The sequence below is a fragment of the Staurois parvus genome, unplaced genomic scaffold (genome assembly GCF_062004578.1).
Source record: "Staurois parvus isolate SC_StPar_1 unplaced genomic scaffold, SC_StPar_1.0 ptg000672l, whole genome shotgun sequence".
Lineage (NCBI taxonomy): Eukaryota > Metazoa > Chordata > Amphibia > Anura > Ranidae > Staurois > Staurois parvus.
In genome coordinates this window covers 3,280,740-3,296,023 of record NW_028318468.1, presented here as the reverse complement: position 1 = coordinate 3,296,023, position 15,284 = coordinate 3,280,740, and the positions used below count along the sequence as shown (strand labels likewise).

The 15,284-nt window shown below is 42.0% G+C and overlaps 1 protein-coding gene across 2 annotated transcripts in view; it reads right to left on the bottom strand.

The window, feature by feature from the left end:
- SLC35F1 (solute carrier family 35 member F1) overlaps window positions 1–15,284 on the bottom strand; it is a 427,587-nt gene that overhangs the window by 27,279 nt on the left and 385,024 nt on the right. For both annotated transcript variants that reach the window (XM_089652171.1, XM_089652170.1), the window contains exon 6: window positions 1,607–1,659. In XM_089652171.1, the coding sequence (XP_089508297.1) occupies window positions 1,607–1,659 (53 nt within the window). The remainder of the gene's footprint in view (window positions 1–1,606; window positions 1,660–15,284) is intronic.

The following is a 15,284-nucleotide window of genomic DNA, read 5'->3' as shown; positions in this document are numbered from 1 at the left end:
GTCCAGTATGTATTAATTAAAGGGCAGAGCCACCATATTTTGAGATGGTTACAACTTCACACAGCTGTGAAAACAGGCTGTGGAATAAAGGAGTGCAACTGTGGCTGTACAAGCTGGAACTAGGTACCATCGAGGGAGGACTTTAAATGAGTCTTCCAAGACTGCTACATTCTGCAAGCAGGATTTAGTATCCTTCCATATGTTGTTCCATTCCTTTGGTTTTAGCTGAGGTCAGATCCCCACTTGTGCATATAGGACAATGGGTGTGGGAATTTAGCTGATAACATATGAGAGTATAAAATGGAAATAAGGCCTGCAGAGAAAATCTTTGTCATGCATTCCTATGTGGTCATCTGGTATTAAAAAAAACCTTATGTGGATGGTTGCAATATATTTTCATTGCTTATTGCTAACTTGCATTATTTGTTTTTCACAGAAAACATATAATAAATCTCTAATTCCACTAGAATAATATGTTAGCGTAGATAAACATATACAGTATATTATTATTAGTACTAGAATATTTCCAGTTTAAACAGAAATCCTTCCTGCTTATAACACTTCCATGCAGTAAAAATGGGGATCCTATTTAGTCATAACACAGAATCTCCAACTGGGTGCCCCATGTTGTTTAAATTACTTTTGAAGTATGACTTAAGTTGAATGACTATGGATGTCATTCAGCCCAGAAGATTGAGAATGGCTTGTGGTGAAAAAGAAAAAAGAAGTACTGTGGGGGAAAACACCAAAAATAAGGTAAGTATTGCAACCTGAGCTGTTTTTATTTTTTTATATTTTAAATGCGATCTGGGGACATTATAAAAAAAAAATCCTGGAATTGACGTTTATTGTAGTCGTAGTAATAATCATATAATATGTATACGGAAAAAAAAGCTTGGAGCCTGTTTGGCAGCATAATTTATATATGCCCAGGACAGCAGTTTTACGTCTCCTAAATGTGCTGAGCTATCATTAAAGTGGCTGCAAAACTCAATTTATACTTTAAATCCCAGACTAGACACATATAAATAAATACAAATAAAATATCTATTATGCATGCATGTTTGTCTGTGCACACATATACACAACATTGTAATGTAAGGAGTGAGAAAGATCTATGACTTTCAATGTGATTTATTTCCTGCCATTATACAGACTAGTTTAAAGAAACAAATTAAAAGTCTTGCTCTATTAAGTAGTAGCTTAGGCAGACTTAGATATACGGTTGTGGAGACAATTTACTGCTTTCTCATTTGTGTGCTTTATGCATAGTTTGCTCAAGGCAATTTTATTTTATGAGAATTATACAGTGAAATTTTGTCTAAGTATTTGTGTTTTTATGGTCATTACTGTTAATAGTCTCTGTATTATTGTGGTTGCCGTTAGAGAAAAGAAAGTGTTATCCTGTGTGATTTTTATTTCCACACAGGGGTCTCCTACTGGTGCAGTTCTCTGTCTGTGATCATGGCGCAGTAAATGTTATATAAGCCAGTAGGTGGAGAGCTCATTTAGGAAATGTTATGAAGTGGCTCCAGCTTTGATAAATGGCAGGGACTCTGCTCATTGTTTAGCTAAGCATTATAATGACAAAATTGAAATGCCTTACCTATTTGCCAGTCCCAAGGTACCTTTAACAACTCTTTGTGTTCCATTATTGCGCTGAAAGAAAATATATTGTTTTTACAGACATGTTACAACAAGGCACTATGAAATAGGGTAAATCAAAAAGAAAATAAAAAGGGATAGATTTTTCTTAAAGGTAAAGTGCTTTTGACTTTCTGTTGGCTCAGGGGTCATTCTCCTAAAGTGAGTGGCCAGTTTGCTTGGTGAAGGTTTTTGCACACTGGTGATCTCTTGAGAAGACTGTGAAAATTGTCACTTTTTGGTTATTGGACTCTGGGACAGTGTATACAGTTCACAGAGAGATTAATGGACATTTCATTATTTGATTGATTATTCATAATGTTTGTTCTACACTCTTTTGTTTATGTTTACAGATGGTTATGTGTTAAACCTTTAGTGTTTAGCAGAGCATCCAATATCACATGGCATATGGATTTTATTTCTGTTAATTCACTTTTCATTTCTCAATATGGTTAGAGGTGTGTGACAGCGTAGATTGATTCACATTGATAGTGCTGTATATAGCTGATAATCTCTGAGGGGTGAAAACCCTGTGTAAGAATTTTACATGAATGTATCTTTCTCTGGCAGAAATCATATGGGGGAAGTGCTGCCACACTCTTTCTTCCCAATCACTGTCTGTCAAATTTGGGAAATCTCTCTTCCACACATGAAATACCTGGGTAACCTTGGAGGTGTCTTTACTCATTACCCTAAGGTACAGTGAAATGAGGAACATCGCTACCGAGCAGGAGGCCAGGAAATTGAACTTGTGGGCATATCAAAGTTGTAAAAACCTGAAGAACATCCAGGTAGGTGGCTGGAAGTTGCATCTCAATTCATCAAAAGGAAGGAGATGTCCTTCAGGCATAATATACAGCAGGATTTAAATTCATAATCTAGCCCAAACCTGTGGATCTGGTATGAATTAGATGTGATAGATAAGGATCGCCCCACAGACACGTGTGTGGAGAGATAATCTGCGGTTCACTCAGAAGCCACATTTACCTGTCGCCACACCAGCACAATGTTTTTCATAGGGGTGGTAATGATTGGATTGGTTTGGGGTCCCCTAAACACCTAGTTACTAAACTCCGAGTATGAGCTTAGGAGTGCTGCCTCCAAACTCACCGCTGGGTAAGTGTTTACCTGAGCAAACCACCATCCGACTGTGATGAGCATAGTCGCCCATTAATATTTCTTAAAACGGAAGAACCAAACCTCCCAATGAAAGAGGAAGCTGTAGGGTAGACCTAGCTACTCTGAGGGTGGGGGGGGTTCCCACCCAAATAAAGGAGGCGATGACCTGATCAAGTTTAGAAAAGAAGGTATTAGAGATAGGTACAGAAGTCTTTCTAGGCATTCAGGAATTTTGGAAGATAGTAGAAGGTATCTTAGGAGGCGTATTGGGAAGTTCCCCTTTAAAGGTCAATTTGGAGATGTTGCTAGCAGAGATGTCTGTACATTTAAAAGACACAGGAGGATAGTTTCAGGAGAGAGGTTATATAGGTCTTGTGTTCCACAGGCTCAACGTTTCTTGGGATGAGACTAGTGCTAGGAAGGAGAGTGACCATGTGAATGGCAGATGGCATAGATGTGCTGAGAAGAGGGGAAGAGTATTTATACAGTGGGGTTGAGAGAGATGCTTGTTGCTTGGATGTCCTAACTGCTGCCAAAGGGAATTTATGTTGTGCTATGATGTTCTGAGAAACCGTGTTTGGACAACCTATCCGTAAAAGGCCTTTTTCATTTTCTTTTAAATAAAAGGGAGTGGATGAAGCCCTTAAAGCTCTAAGTTTGAAGCTAAATTCCTACTTATGTCTTGAAGCGACCCTGACTAGAACATTACTCATACTAATTCTGCCTTCTCAATAACATATTAAATAAATATGGATTTTATTGCTGTGGCATAGCAATATGAAGATTTATATTGCTGTTAGCAAAATCATAAAATGAACAGTAACAAAGTCATTGTAGATCTTCCGTTTTTCTTAATTAAAATAATAAACAGGTTATACATACTTGCTCTGTGCAATGGTATACTTCTTGGTGCTGATCAGCATAACTAATTAGATTTTTGCTGTAGAGTACCCCGGGGCCCCTTAACCAAAACCCTTGCAGCATTCAAATGTTGACTTTTATGAAGATCAGCTCTGACACACACCTCCCCTGTATCACACAATGCGCCTCATTGACCTATTGATGCCTTTGTTAGACTGCACTGTGAATGGGTCCTTATTCCATTTGTAGAATTCTGCTATGTTGTATTCGCATCTAAACTGACGACATAAGTTAAATATTGTAATAAAACAATATCCTTTCTGTGGAAGCCCAACTTCTTTGCAGTGCATTATTGCATGCAGTTCACTGCATTAGTGCATGTCATGTTGTGTGTTAATGTATTGCGTTTAAAGCAGCCTATTCATTTGAATGGGATGCGTAAGACACTAAAAAATGGACATTCACTATTTTTTTGAAGCGCAATGCACCACAGCGCACGGAAGTGATTTCAGGTGTGTTACTGTAGCGCAACAGTGTGAACAGTTGAAGCACATGATAACCTTTGGAAAATTAGAGGCTGCTATTAAAGTGATACTAAAGGCTTAGAGTTAAAAAACAAAATTAAACTTACCTGCTCTGTGCAGTGGTTTTGCACAGAGCAGCCCTGATCCTCCTCTGCTCAGGTCCCCCACCGGGGCTCTTGGCCCCTCCCTCCTGTTGGGTGCCCCCACAGCAAGCAGCTTGCAATGAGGGCACCCGAGCAGGCGCGTTCCCAAGCCGCTGCTTTGTGTGCCCATTCACACTCAGAGCCAAGGCTTGGCCCTGCCCCCTCTCTTCTCATTGGCTCACTGGCTGTGATTGACAGCAGCGGAAGCCAATGGCGCTGAGGAGAGGGAGTCCCGGGATAGCCGAGACCCCAGTGCACACTGCTGGATCGAGAGGGGGCTTAGGTACAGAGAATGCATGAAGGTAAAAAACCTTGAGCCTTTACAACCACTTTAATCCCTGCTCATCAGTAACATGCTGTGCTGTAACTGTGACAACAATGGTGTTACTATTCACACAGTATGTACAGTATCTCACTAGCAACTATGTGGCAAATGAGGTTTAAAGTGGAGTTCCACTCACTCTGTAAAAAAATAAAAGCAGAAAAACTGTAGCTGCTGACTTTTAAAAAACAGCCACTCACCTGTCCCACGATCCTGCGGTGCCCCCGCCGCAGCTTGTTTCACCAGCCGTCCTGTATTCCAAGCGCCGGTATCTTCCGTGTGGGCTTCACAGCCGGGTGCCCACTGTGCATATGCAAGTAGTGCTGCGCATCCTGAATGGCCTGGTCTTCTCCTGGGACCTGTCACGCGTCCCACAAGACTACGGGGAGGGAGGGGAGGAGGACAACTTCCGCTTCTGATCGCCTAGGCAATTGCAGCGGAAGTGAGAGCGGATAACTGTCAACTTTGGGTACCTGCTCCCCCCACGTTCCCCAAAGGTGTCAATCCTTAATGGGGAATGGTGGACCAATATTTAAAGCGGAACTTCCCTTTTGCGTGGAACACCGCTTTAATGTTGACAAATGTAAAGTTATGAGCTTGGGGGCTAAACACATTCATGCATCATATATTTCTAAAGCTAGAAAATGACTTTCTTGTATTAAAAGAGACATAGACTGCAGAGAGAGAGAGAGAGACATCACTTTGCTCATGTACATATCATTCGTAACACCTCATCTGGAATATGCAGTTCAGTTTTGGGCACCAATTCACAAAAAGGATATCGGGGAACTGGAGAAAGTACAGAGAAGGGCAACCAGACTGATAAGAGGCATGGAGGAGTTCAGCTATGAGGAAAGATTAGAGGAACTGAATTCATTCTCTCTTAAGATTTAGGGGAGATATAATAATTTTGTATAAAATCACACTGTAAGTGATCCATATAGTGAACTTTGTGCAGTTACTCACGTTTGCTTCAAGTGTGCCTATAATATATTGCTGCATGGTTTACAGAATAAAATAGGTAGATGGAATGTATTTCCTGAACCATGTAACCATATGCTATCATTTATTGAAGAATATTCACTTGCAGCTAGATGTAGAACATGACATTTCACTTTCTGAAAGTGCTTTTCGATCAGTAAGATATTAATTGTAGCAGTACCCCTGAGATGTTGTTATTTTAGATTATGTTAGAAATGGATGTTCATCTTTTTAACATGTAAACAGAGGCTGAAATCACAGAATAACATAGATTTGATTGTATGCACCTTTAACCACTTTACTACTGCGCTATAGCTGAATGATGGCTACAGTGGGGTAGTCCAGTGCTGGGAGAATGTCATACAGTATGACGTCCTCCCAGAACACGCCCCAGCAGTGCACACCTGGCGCTGCCTGTGATTGCTGTGCCCTTTGGACACAGCTGATCACATGACATGGTAAACGCCAATCATAGCGGACTTTTGCCACATGATCAGCTGTGTCCAATCACAGGTGATCACCATGTAAATACACAGTGTGAGAAAAGTACTGCCAGTAACAGACAACTGTCAAAGCGGACATCTGCAGTGATTACCCTGATTATCAGTGCAGCCCCAAAAGTGCCCACAGTGCTGCACATCAATGCCCAACAGTGCTGCCAATCTGTGCCCTTCAGTGCTACCTTTTAATGCCCTTCAGTGCCACCTATCAGTACCGCCTATCAGTGCCCATCAGTGCAGCATCATCCGTGCCTCATTATAAATTCTCACCAGTACCGCCTCATCAGTGCAGCCTATGCAGTGCTGCCTATCAGTGGCCACTATTTTTGTTCAGAGTGCAAAAAATAAAACAACCATTAGTGATTAAATACCACCAAATGAAAGCTCTATTTCTGTGAAACAAAAATGATAAAAATGTCATATGGGTACAGTGTTGCATGACCGCACAATTGACATTCAAAGCGTGACAGCACTGAAAGCTGAAAATTAGCCTTGGCAGGAAGGGGGTAAAAGTGCCTTGTAGGCAAGTGGTGAAAGCTGAACTCCAGACAAATGCCTAAATGAACAGATAAAATGCACGTATGAAGACTCTTTTACTTGCCAAAGTATTTACATTTGTTGAGGTTAAAACAGTTGTTCCTGACAGCACAGGCAAGAGACATGACTCAGCAGTTAAACAATACATCCAGGTCTTGTCTGTGCCCCAAGCTGTGATTGGACAGTGGAAAAGAAGAAGACTGGTGAGGATATCTCTCTGTCACTCTGCTCTCCTCCTATCAGCATTTTCCTTGTTAGCACATGAGCACTGCACTAATTAGCTTTGCGTACTCTTTCTCCCTCTCCCAGTCTGAGCTTTGCTGCCCAGGGGATTGTAAAAGGCTGATACAAGGTAAACGTCAAGTAGTAGTAACTTTTACAAATACAATTAATATTTTAATTTAATTATTTAAACGAACAACTACCTGCACAGTGCTCCAATCAACAGCACTCAGGGTACCTGCCTGAACTCTGGTCTGGCTCTCTGGCATGCTGCAAGCACAGGGTGTTTTAAAGCGGCACTCCACCCAAAAGGGGAAGTTCCGCTTTAAGCCCTTGTCCCCCAGTCCCCATTAAGGTCTGGCACCTTTGGGGAGTGGGTACCCGAATTTGACAGGTACCCGCTCCCACATCCGTTGCGATCGGAGGTGGAAGTTGTCCTCCCCCTCCCTCCCTCCCTGTAGTCTTCTGGAACACGTGACAGGTCCCAGAAGACTACAGGGCCATTCACAAAGCACACTGCTTCTCACCCATGCGCAGTGGGCACCAGGCTGTGAAGCCGCAAGCCGTCACAACCGGGTGCCCACACTGAAGATGCTGGCGCCAGGGAGAGAAGACAGCCGGTGAAATCAGCATTGGTGAAGACACCGCTGGACAGAGGGACAGGTAAGTGGCTGTATTTTAAAAGCCAGCAGCTACAGTTTTTGTAGCTGCTGACTTTTATTTTTTTTTTAGATTGAACTCCGCTTTAACTAGAAACAGCAAATAGTAAGTTAAAAAAATCGAAAGGACAATACATATTTAGTAGTGTTTATGCAGCCTGACTTAATTACATGTACAGTTGCAAGAAAAAGTATGTGAACCCCTTGGGATTACGTGGAGTTTTGCATGAATTGGGCATAAAATGTGCTCTGAAAGTCATCTAAGTCACAACAATAGAAGAACACAGTCTGCTGAACATAATACTACACAAACATTAGATGTTGCCATGGTTTAATTGCACATAACATGTAAACATTCACAGTGCAGGGAGGAAAAAGTATGTGAGGCCCTAGCTTAATGACTTCTCCCAGAGCTAATTGGAGCCAGGAGTGAGCCAACATTGACTCCAATCAGTGTGATGATATTGGATGTGTTTCTGACAGCTGTCCTGCCCTCAAAAAACACACACCTGTTTTGGGTTTACTGGTTTCAAGAAGCACTGTCTGATGTGAACCATCCCTCTCAGAAAAGAGCTCTCAGAAGACCTACGATCAAGAATTGTTGACTTGCATGAAGCTGGAAAGGGTTAAAAAAGTATCTCCAAAGTCCTTGATGTTCATGTGTCCACGGTAAGGCAGACTGTGTACAAATGGAGAAAGTTTAGCACTGTTGCTACTCTCCCTAGGCGTGGTCGTCCTGTAAAAATGACTGCAAGAGCATAGCGCAGAATGCTGCATGAGGTAAAGAAGAATCCCAGAGTGTCCGCTAAAGACCTACAGAAATCTCTGGCACATGCTAACATTTTTGTTGACACATCTACAATAAGGAAAACATTAAACAAGAATGGAGTACATGGGAAGACACCACGGAGGAAGCCATTGCTGTCCAAAAAGAATATTGCAGTACGTTTGAAGTTTGCAAATGAGCACCTGGATGTTCCACAGCACTACTGACAAAATATACTGTGGACAGATGAAACCAAGATTGAGTTGTTTGGGAAGAACACACAACACTATGTGTGGAGAAAAAAAGGCACAGCACACCAACATCAAAACCTCATCCCCACTGTAAAACATGGCGGAGGGAGCATCATGGTTTGGGGCTGCTTTGCTGCCTCAGGGCCTGGACGGATTGTTGTCATTGATGGGAAAATGAATTCCAGAGTTTATCAAGACATTTTGCAGGAAAACGTACGACAATCTGTCCACCAACTGAAGCTCCGCAGAGGATGGGTGATGCAACAGGACAATGACCCAAAGCATACAATTAATTCAACAAAACAATGGCTGCAGCAGCAGCAGCACAGAATACGCCTTCTGGAGTGGCCCAGTCCTGACCTCAACCCGATTAAAATGCTGTGGCATGACCTTAAGAGAGCGATTCACACCAGACATTCCAAGAATATTGCTACACTGAAACAGTTTTGTGAAGAGGAGTGGTCCAAAATTACTCCAGATCGTTGTGCAGGTCTGATCTGCAACTACAGGAAACATTTGGTTGAGGTTATTGCTGCCAAAGGAGGGTCAACCAGTTATTAAGTCTAAAGGTTCACATACTTTTTCCTCCCTGCACTGTGAATGTTTACATGTTATGTGCAATTAAACCATAGCAACATCTAATGTTTGTGTAGTATTATGTTCAGCAGACTGTGTTCTTCTATTGTTGTGACTTAGATGACGTTCAGAGCACACTTTATGCCCAATTCTTGCAAAACTCCAAGTTATCCCAAGGGGTTCACATACTTTTTCTTGCAACTGTATATTACCATTCAACTGAGCTTTAAACTCAGCCTGATAGGGTTTATCAACTATTCTCAGCAAACTATTTGATATTGCTTTAGATACAGGCCTTTTTTTGTGCCAAAACGTGCTGGTACTGGATATATTGCACCTCCCAGCACTGGTCCTGTGCTGCGTGCTTCCTATTTGGTAAGCAATTTCTGCACTCGTTGGGAACAGCAGAGTCTGCCATTGGTTCCGGCATCTACTCTAGCTTGTACAGATCTAGATTTAGATGCACTGTTGACTGTGGAGCCATACACACAGCTGCACAAAGATGAGCAATAAGTATATAGCCGCAGAAAAAAAAATAGAAATTTGTATGTTTGAGTGCATTTACATATGTACAAGCAAGGTCTTTACAGAATATTTTACTCAGGATCTTTTTGTCAACAATCATCAGTAAAATGTTATGTGCAACTGGCCTAAGGCTTCATTCACACCATAAAAAACACATATACAAGTGTTTTTTAATTACATATCTGAATGCTGCTGCATTATTGTCTTTGAAGTCATTCACACAGGGCGTAAACATGAGCTGCTTTCAGATCAGTTACACAGAATCCAAAAATCTATGTCTAAGAACATGTGCTTTACACACTTAAAGTGTTACTAAACCCACGACAGTAAAACCAGTCTGTATATGCAGTAAATCATGCTTGTTATACTCACTGTGGATCCTAAAGGGGTTAATCCTCTGCACTGTGTAAAAACGCTGTTTGATTCTGACTTCTCTGATCCTCCCCTTCTTCCAGTGTCCCCCTCTTATCTCCTGATAAGACATATCGTGTGGAGTCACTCTGCACATGCTCAGTTTGGTGTGTATTGCTAGAGAGGATTTTTTTCTTGGCAGAGTGCATGTGATCAGCACAGGGCCAGTTGGCACTGTCCAGACAGGTCAGGGGTTCAGCATCCTTCTAGAGCAGAATGAAAACTCCTCCTACAAGCTTTAACCAGTGCTCTGCTAGACACTGATAGAAGTCACAAGACTGCTCTAACTGCTGATGATATAAGGTATTTAGCAGTTTATATTTACTAAAATAATTGCATTCCCATGTTCTGTGTACTGTGGGAGACCAGATATAGTGAATGCAGGGTCCTGGGTTTAGTAACACTTTAAGCTTATAAACACTTGTACATGCGTTTTGTGAGCACGCAAATTAAGTCTAAACAAAATGGAATAATACATTATCATAAAAACAAATCATGTACACATACACAACTTTACACATTCATGTAACACAGTCTTTGTACAACGCAATGATGAGATCATTGCTACATTTAAAAGATGATTTGTTTTATACAAAGTGGTTATAAACAAAGTGGACATTATAAACCTTCCTATGTGCGCCTTGTGTTGTTTCATATGCACTGATCATGTAGTTTCAATGAGTCTTTTGTTGCCTTGTATGCACATCCTACAGAAGAGTAAACTTTCTCATTCCTGTGTCAGAAGTTTTTGTTAGTGTTAAAACATGAAGCATGCAGCATGACACTGCACAGGTTAATGTATGACATCTGTCTGTAGTCTGAGAACTGACACTTCCTATGAATAAACTACATATCCCACAACAGGGCCGCTGATAAGGCAGCACAATCAGTCCTGTTAGACTGGGCCCAGGCCCTTACAGCTCAGCAGGGGGGCCCGGGCAGTTTTATAGTGCATTTCTTCCAAACAAAAAAAATAGGGCTTACTAAATGACACCCCCCACTCCTACTTGCTTAGGGGGGTGTATAATTATATTTCCTAGGCCCCATTAAGTCAACACGGGATTCCAGGAGGAGGGACTATATTTTAATTTTCAGGGAGGAGGTACATAACCTGGGCCATGTCACATGCTTAAGAGTTCCAGACGGCTGCTCTCCCCTGGTGCTAGGCAGAGTGATCTGTAATGTGCATTACCTGTTCTGCTCTCTCAGGTGTTAGGACAGCTGACAGAGCGGGAGCGGTATTAGTAATCCTGGTGGTGGCGGCAGTAACCTGGCAGGCACTATTAAGCACACAGTGAGTGAGGTGTGACACGTTGTAATATTTTAATAGAATCCTCAAAATCCTCACAGTGCCTTATGATCTTTATCATTAGGATAATCATTCGCACAGCAGGAGATCAATGGCTCTGTCATTGTGTGTCACATGGCTGTCAGGTGCTGACTTTCTTAACCACTTTAAGTCCGGACACTTTCACCCCCTTCCAGTCCAGGCCAATTTTCAGCTTTCAGCCCTGTTGCACTTTGACAATTGCGCGGTCATGCAACACTGTATCCAAATGAAATGTTTAGCATTTTTTTGAGACAGATAGAACTTTATTTTGGTGGTATTTATTCACCACTGGGATTTTTATTTTTTTGCTATATAAATGAAAAAAGACTGAAAATTCTGAAAAAAAAAATTTCTTTTGCAAAAAAGGTTTGCAAATAAATAATCTCTCTTCATAAATCTTGGCCAAAATATATTCTGATACCTAGATTTTTTATTTACACTGAGATTGCTTTTACACCTATAAAGGCTGTAAAAGCGATCATTTCTCCTTTCTAGCAAGCTCAAAAGCACATTGCAAGTAAATAAAAAATATTTATGGAAATACTGCACATGTGTCTTTTAAATACTTGTGTTTTGTGCTTTTCCTGAGCTTTTTTAAACAAGTTAGTGTCTGGGTGTCTTTATAGCTGAATGCAGTAACTGGTGAACAGCTTTAATAGTCCACTGATTTATATTCCTGTTTAGGGTCCTTTTCATACGGGGCAGACCCTTTTAACGGATCCGCTTGCAAAGCGGGGATCTCTTCACTTGATCCCCACCCCCCAAGCATGCGGATGACAGGTCTGTGTCAGCTCCACTGCTGCAGAGCGGACACAGAGCAGCTCCCTGTCCTCAATGGGTGGTCGGATGAAAACGGACCACCTGTCTGTTTCCATCCAACCCGATCCGACAGACAAAAGGGGAATTGGATCCCCACCAGTCCCTTTTTGCAGGTCAGGTTGGATCGGATGTCGGGTCGGATTGGATGTAAACGGACACGTCTGTTTGCACCTGCTGATCCATAGAGGAGAATGAAGGTTCCAATTGGGTCCACCTGACCCGATTGGAACATCCATGTGAGAGGCCTTAGAATTGCTTTGTCTTGTAAGTGCTACCTCTCAACCAAGTTTAAGTGATTATTTTTTCAAAATGTACAGTGATTGCTAAATGGTTAAAATGTAACTAAAGACAAAACTTTTTAGTTTTACATAGAGTGGAGAGGGATTAGAACACCTGCCTGGTTTCATTGCTGTCTGTGGTCCCGTTAGGGAGATTCACCCTCTCTATTTGCCCTGTTTTAATAATATCACCAAAAGTGAAAGTAACAGAAAATCCAAAATTTTGGGTTGACGTCAGAACACTAATAGAGGGGAAATCTTCCCATGGGGACACTAGTTCTGGTGACCCTGATGACACCCTGGAATTCTCTCACTTTGCAGGGATTTCCTCTCACTTCATGTTTTTATCTATGTCACAGGAAGTGAAGGCAAATCTCTCCAATGGAGAAAAAAACAATTACAAGGGTTATAACCCTCCCTTGTGCTATCCAAAATGGAAAAAATAAAGTTTTTAGACTTTGGTAACATAACATTTATATTACACAATCTGCCATTATTGGTGTCCACTCACAGAAAACCTATTATTAGTTGGAGTTTACTTTGGTTTTGTTGCACACTTTATAAATAGAAAATTAGATTGCAGTCACCGAAGTAGTATTGTATGTCTTGTACAAAATACAGAAGTCGGTTCATTTTTGTGTGAGAGCTGTGTTCTAATTTGATATTCAACCTTGAATCTGAGTTTCTCTCTATTTTATTTGAGTCATGAGAAAGTTTTCATTTCCTGCAGACTGCATTTTCATCCAAAAGATAAAATGGAAATTGAAAATATAACTTGAGAGAAATCAATGGTAGTCGACAATCGTCTGGCAGCCAGAGACCTTGTACAACAATTGGACGAAAGGAAAAGTATATATGATACCGCCTACAGACTAATAGCATTCTACTGTCTGGATTGAATCATAAGATACCCTTTCTCCATAACCTTTCCATAGTCAACCTAAAGAACTCCAATCTAATCAAAGAGCAAGATATTATTTTAAAATGAGCAGCTTCTAAAGTATATGCAAACCCATTTCGTTTAAAATAGCAATGAAAGGCAAAACATTTGTGTATAGATATAAAAAAAATATTATTAACACTTTTTTCCACATTCCCTCTGTTCTCAGCTGCATAAGAGCTGGGGAGGAGAAACAGCAGCATACTGACCTTTCCAGTGAATGGCTGTGCGGGGGGGGGGGGGGGGGGGGTTTCAGGACAAGTTTGATCATTGGAGTTCCCAGCACAGCTAGAAAATTGACCACACTGTTCTCATCTGCCTAATGTTGTCAGTTTTTTTTATAGGAAAGCAGAGCAACTGGCAGTACAGGAGAACAAGATACCGTATTTTTCGCCGTATAAGACGCACCTGCCCATAAGACGCACCTAGGTTTTAGAGGCAGAAAACAGGAAAAAAAAAATTCTGAACTAATGGACTGCAGACACAGTACAGGAGATGACCAGAGACTGCGGACAGCACAGGGATGACCAGAGACTGCGGACAGCACAGGGATGACCAGAGACTGCGGACAGCACAGGGATGACCAGAGACTGCGGACAGCACAGGGATGACCAGAGACTGCGGACAGCACAGGGATGACCAGAGACTGCGGACAGCACAGATGACTGCTGACCTTTGGGGAGGTGGGGAGCGGGTACCTGAATTTGACAGGTACCCGATCTTACCTGTTCCTCGATCCAGCCGCGCTGTCTTCCCGGCTTCTGTAATGGCGCTCGGCATGACAGCCGGGTGCCCAGTGCGCATGAGCGAGAAGCACTTGCGCTTTGTGATTGGTCCGGCGGCTTCTGGGATCTGTCATGTGTCCCAGGTACCGCCTTACCATTCACAAAGCGCACCGCTTCTCGTGCATGCGCACTGGTCACCCGGCTGTCATGCCCAGTGCCCACACTACAGAAGCCGGGAAGACAGCACGCCGTTGGATAGAGGAACAGGTAAGGTCCCGCTGCAGAGCTGAGCGGCCGGCCCAGTATTCTGACACGGCCGCGGTGGAAATACCGGACCGGCCGCTCCATATTCGCCTTATAAGACGCACTGACATTTCCCCCCCAGTTTTGGAGAAGAAAAAGTGCGTCTTATACGGCGAAAAATACGGTACTTTTTCATACAAGTACATGGTACAGCAGACACACATCAGGAATGTAAAATGTTGAGTTTACATATTCTTTAAAATCAATGATTAGTGAATACATTTATCTACTTTATTTGCATTGGAAGAGTGATATGCAAAACCAACATGCACGATTACCAGAAACCACAAGGGCTTTTTAGAAAAATTTGCATAGCTATTCATCCAGTGAAACAGTATGTACAGTAATTGTGTTCTTACCCAGCATTCTTTCATTAGTTTTAGGGCCCACTAACACTATGGGGTTTATTTACAAAAGCTGGTTCACCCAGAATCTTGTGCACTTCTGCATAGAAACCAATCAGCTTCCAGGTTTTATTGATAATGCTTAATTGAACAAGCTGAGTTTAAAAGCTGATTGGCTACCATGCACAGCTGCACCAGATTCTGAGTGAACCAGCTTCAGTAAATAAACCCCTACGTGTGGTGATTTGTGTTTTTCCACACAGGATCAATGACAGTCACTGCAAGGGCACATAGAGAACAACTGTTTTCTATGTGCATACACTGCAAAGCTACCTTCAAATGGGTTGTTACTGTACTGCCAAAAAAAGGCAGTGCGGTCTGTGATGAGATGAAGAGAGGGCTGCAGACAGACACAGCGCTGGATCGAGAGAGGAGTCGGGTTAGTGTTTAGGCTAGGTTCACATCTGTGCGGGTGGTGCCGCTGCAGATCCGCATGAAAATCCG